The sequence below is a fragment of the Nicotiana attenuata genome, unplaced genomic scaffold, assembly GCF_001879085.1.
Source record: "Nicotiana attenuata strain UT unplaced genomic scaffold, NIATTr2, whole genome shotgun sequence".
Lineage (NCBI taxonomy): Eukaryota > Viridiplantae > Streptophyta > Magnoliopsida > Solanales > Solanaceae > Nicotiana > Nicotiana attenuata.
In genome coordinates this window covers 87,785-92,366 of record NW_017674567.1, presented here as the reverse complement: position 1 = coordinate 92,366, position 4,582 = coordinate 87,785, and the positions used below count along the sequence as shown (strand labels likewise).

General features: G+C 37.1%; 1 protein-coding gene across 1 annotated transcript; it reads right to left on the bottom strand.

Annotated features, from left to right (window-relative positions):
* Positions 1–7: 7 nt before the first annotated feature.
* Positions 8–3,179, bottom strand: LOC109218912 (polypyrimidine tract-binding protein homolog 1-like). The gene is made up of 6 exons (XM_019383307.1): positions 2,859–3,179; positions 2,092–2,301; positions 1,328–1,390; positions 1,161–1,234; positions 971–1,066; positions 8–804 (listed from the first exon to the last, which is right to left on the bottom strand). Exons 1-6 carry the CDS (start codon positions 3,039–3,041, stop codon positions 798–800), a joined length of 633 nt encoding a protein of 210 aa, XP_019238852.1. The 5' UTR covers positions 3,042–3,179; the 3' UTR covers positions 8–797.
* Between the last annotated feature and the right edge of the window lie 1,403 nt (positions 3,180–4,582).

The window sequence follows — 4,582 nt, the reverse complement described above, 5'->3', positions numbered from 1 at the left end:
GGAATGAAATGTCAGCTTACAATCAGTACAGCCTAAAATATCAGAATCCAATGCTAAAGCAAGTATTGCAGTTGAATTTTCAAGGACAGATTGTAACGTCTTGCAGCTAAAGCAATGTCCCTTTGTACAACATAACCCACAAAATACCATAGCTAACAATTTTAGCCTCACAGCCCTACATGGAAATATCCAAGATCGGAGAGCTAAATAAATCTAACAAATAGAAAACTTGGGTTAGATACTATGAGTCACCAAGGACACACATAAACATACTCTCCAGACATTCTTATAAAGAAAAATATATACATCTAACTAATGTCCCAGGTTTTTCTGCTAACTAGACACCCATGACAAGTGACTTCAGATACAAATAAAAACCAACATTCAGCCATTCATCCAATAAAATATAAAGGGAAAATGAGAGGATCGGGACAAATAAAAATGAAACAAGACTTCAACAAAAATACAATTGAAACAAGATAAAATCTTATATCAACTTGACTTCCACATATACGCATTAAGGACTAACAGACAACTCAGCAATAATGTCAACGAAACTTAACACTAGTTATAACAAGAAGTAGCATTCAAGCAAATATTTGAAATGAATACACAGTTTGTGATCCCAAACAATTGAAAAGCATTCTCCAAACCACGAACTCAATAGAAAAACAAAAATCTTCACATGGTCATCTAAAATGAGAAATGAAAGGAATGCAGTTAGCCACTATTTTGAGATAAAGAAAATTACTACGAAGCCATGTCAAACACATCTGTGTTTTAGCTGCCGAGCTTCACTAAACCCTAGATGACAAGAAGCATAAGAAATTAGAAAATACCTCAACTGTAAATCAAAAGCAGATAATGATAAATGTGGCAAAGAATAATGCGAGCACAAATAGCAATAACAATAAGAATATAAAGTAACAGTCACAAATACAAAAAAATTGTGCAGGTAAATCTGTACTACCTGCTCCGATGAGATTGAAATTTGATATTAAGGTCCGTGTGTGCAGAGTATGAGATGCGCAAGTGACAATGATTAACATGTTCTGGAAGCAGGTACCTATGATAAAAATGAAGGATTAACTTGATCAGGCATAAAGTGAGAGGCAGGTTGAATAGATCCAAGTATTTTTCAATCAACTAACTACACATACTTTGGTATACTTCTCCCATCCAGTGCCTCTCTAGCAGCAGATGCTGTCCCAACATCACTAAATTGAATCAATGCCTGTCAAGGTGTAATAGAAACCCATTAATACTTTACCAATCCATCCGCCCAAAATTAGAAAAAGCAAACTCCTTGGTGCACAGATATACCGACCTGAAAACCTGCTGCCTTTTCAAAAGTAGCAATCTTTTGCACAAAACCAAAGGCTGAAAACACCTGAGACGGGTTTCGGCCCATTAAAAGTAAATCAGTCTAGAAAAGTAATAGAAAAATATCAACCAGTAATATGTTTCCCAAAACACACTGAAGAAGAAACACAAAGGAACTAGATTCTGAGTGCAGAGTAACACCTGTATATGCAAGCCATAGAAAGGTTTATGACCGATATGATTACATATCCAGAATCTCCAACAAAAGATCTTAAATAATGACCATCTGTGATTCAATCAACTTTAGTTAACACTGCCATCATTTAAATATTACTATATTGGATGAAAGTTCAATAGTAAGTAATTTCTAAAATCTGAACCATAACCAGAGTTCTGGGCTAGAGAAAAGAATAAGGATTAAAGAAATTGAAAGAATGTCCCAAGAATAATCTGCAATACTAGAGAATAAGTTCTAAAGCATGAAAAGAACAGAAATACCATAAATTGCATTACCTAAGCCAACACAAAGCAACGTAACAATATGCTTCATAGAGGTCCACTAGTTGCAGTTCCTTTCTTTTTTTGGAGATATGGAAGTTCCACTAGTTAATACATAATTCTTGGGGATCATGGCATGTTCAAAATTTTATTAATGAATATTGAATGAATAATCAACTCTTCATAAGGCACAATTTTCCAACAGTCTATAAGGCTAGCTTTCTTGAAAACTTCCTTTATAAAGAGGAGAGAAAGCAACAAGATTCTTACCAAATGGATCACATCGATGCTGACATCACCAGCTTCAACACCCTCAATAGTTACCAGCAAAACATTTCCTGGAACATCTCCAGGACTCTTATTATTGACAATCTCATTCCTGTTAGAATACTGGATGTATACAGTCTTGCCACGAACTTGAGCAGGCTCTGAAGACGAGGCATAATATGAAACCATATTAATTGCCTGATTAAGGTCTGCCTGCAGTTGCAAAATGTGCATATTAGATGCTAATAACAAAAGTCATGCTAACACTGTCATTAGGGAAAGCGGATACACCAAAATTGCTTTATAAAAAGGAATCCAGGAACGTAATTAACCTATTTCAGCAGTTACTTATTCTACTATTACAATTGACAAAGTCATTATGGAAGCTCCTAATGATTCTATAATTTAAAAATTCATTATGACAGCTTCACCACATTACAAAGTTTGAGCACACCTCAACTAATCTAGTGGCCAGGGGGCAGTCCCTAATATAGAAGATTGGCTCACACCCAATGTTTAGGGTTTGAACTGAAATAGCCTAACCTCAAAAACTCAGCCATCTCCTAATCATTCTTAATGAATTAAACATGGAACGTAGCCTGCCATGAACAGCCAATGGAAACTGAGAGCGCTTTTAAACCGTGGATGTATTTAATAATCGAACTCTAATAACTCACATTTCAAAGATAAAATCTAAAAAACCTTTGGGCGAATTTACTACGATCTAGAACAGCCAATCACGATAATCGAAATGAACTCGAACAACTTACGAATTCGACAAAGGCTTGGTTGCGGTTGGCCCCGACGTTGCACTTGGTGTTGACAATTTTACCAAAGGGCTTGCAAAGCTCTACAAGCTCTTCATCGCTGCAATCCCATGGCAAATTCCGGAGGTGAAGAACTTTCGACGGCGTCTGTGTGTACCGGAACTGCTGTTGCCCGGATGATGACATCGGCCGATTTAGGGTTGCGATTCCCACCGTCGGAGTCCTTTTTACCTACTTTGAGCAACTGATTCCTTTCTTTACGACTCGAAGAAAAATAAAACTTTGTTTTTTTATTTCCCTCTGTCTGTATACGTTATTAATACTGTATATTGATTTTTAGGGATGCTTTATCTTCTTTACCTATACCGTAAAGTTTTTGGGCGTTGATCTAAAGGGTAATTACAACTTTTTCTTCTACTTTATAAAATATTTGTTTGACCAAAAAGAGTCAAGCTTTTTGTTAAATTAATTAATAATGAAATAGAGAGTGAATCTTAGTTAAACATAATAAATTCTAGATCTAATACTTAAGGACATCTGCGGTATGGACAGTGTTTGAGAATAATGAATATCGAGTATCAGTTCAATGATTGTCCATGAATGGTATAATAAGAACATGTAATAAATGTAGACAGTGGCAATAAATGTAATAAAAGGGATTTTATCACCCAAATATTATATGACTTGGAGGATTCTTCCACTTGATAGCAACGTGGAAGGATGAGAAGTGGGGATGGATAAGGAATCTTCGGAACTTGTGAACAAAGATTAAACAACGTGAGCTTGCACAAGATAGTCAGCGAACAAGACAATTTTTGTATATTCTTTATAGTCAACCTTTTACAATGTGATCTTATCAAAAAGTGAAGATCGCCTCTTTGTTCTCTATCTCTTCCTATTTATAAGGGATATCCCCAAGAAACCCTAAAAAGTACAACATAAGGAATATCTCCATTTCTAAATCTATCATACCGTTACTTCTTTACTCCATTTGCTCGCCCTTAGGATAATCCTTCTGAAGACGACTCTTCGTTATTACGCCGTGGTCGACCCCGTCCTCGACCCTGTTTATCTGCAGTTATCAAGCCACCCAAATGTAGACCAATACAGTTAGTCCCTCCGCTTGTTGAGGTCGTGATCCTGCACGTCCTCGATAAGCGGATTCGGTGTCGCGCCCCCTTTTTTCCTCCTGACGGAGAAAGTCCGGGTTTCGACATTCCATGGGGGAATCGACTCATTTTCTTTTGGGATTTGGGTATTTGAAGAGTCGTCACCTAACGAATTATGGTGCGTTAGGGCACCTAAAGCGGTTAACTCTTAGACTAGTTTGCATTACCATAGATTTAGGGTAAGGGCTCGAAATAACCTTGAGGGGAAGGTGTTAGGCACCCCTCTCGGTCCACAACGGTGGGTTACGGTCGAACTTATACTTATGAATTAGTCATTTAACAAATAAGTAGTTGAAACACATAATTGCAAATAAAGCATGTTGGACATTGTATGACTCAAATAATAAGACAGAGGCTTTGAACAAGTTGTGTACATATAAAAAAAAGAGTAAAGTTTTAGACAAAGGGAATTTGGGAAGGAGGGGTCCTAGGTTGGTTAGCCTACAGGATCACCCCACACAATGCCCGGTAAACACTACTCAATGAGGGGCTACACGTGACATTAATGCGTAGCCATCATATCCATATCTACCCTTCCCACCCCTTAGCGGTTATTAA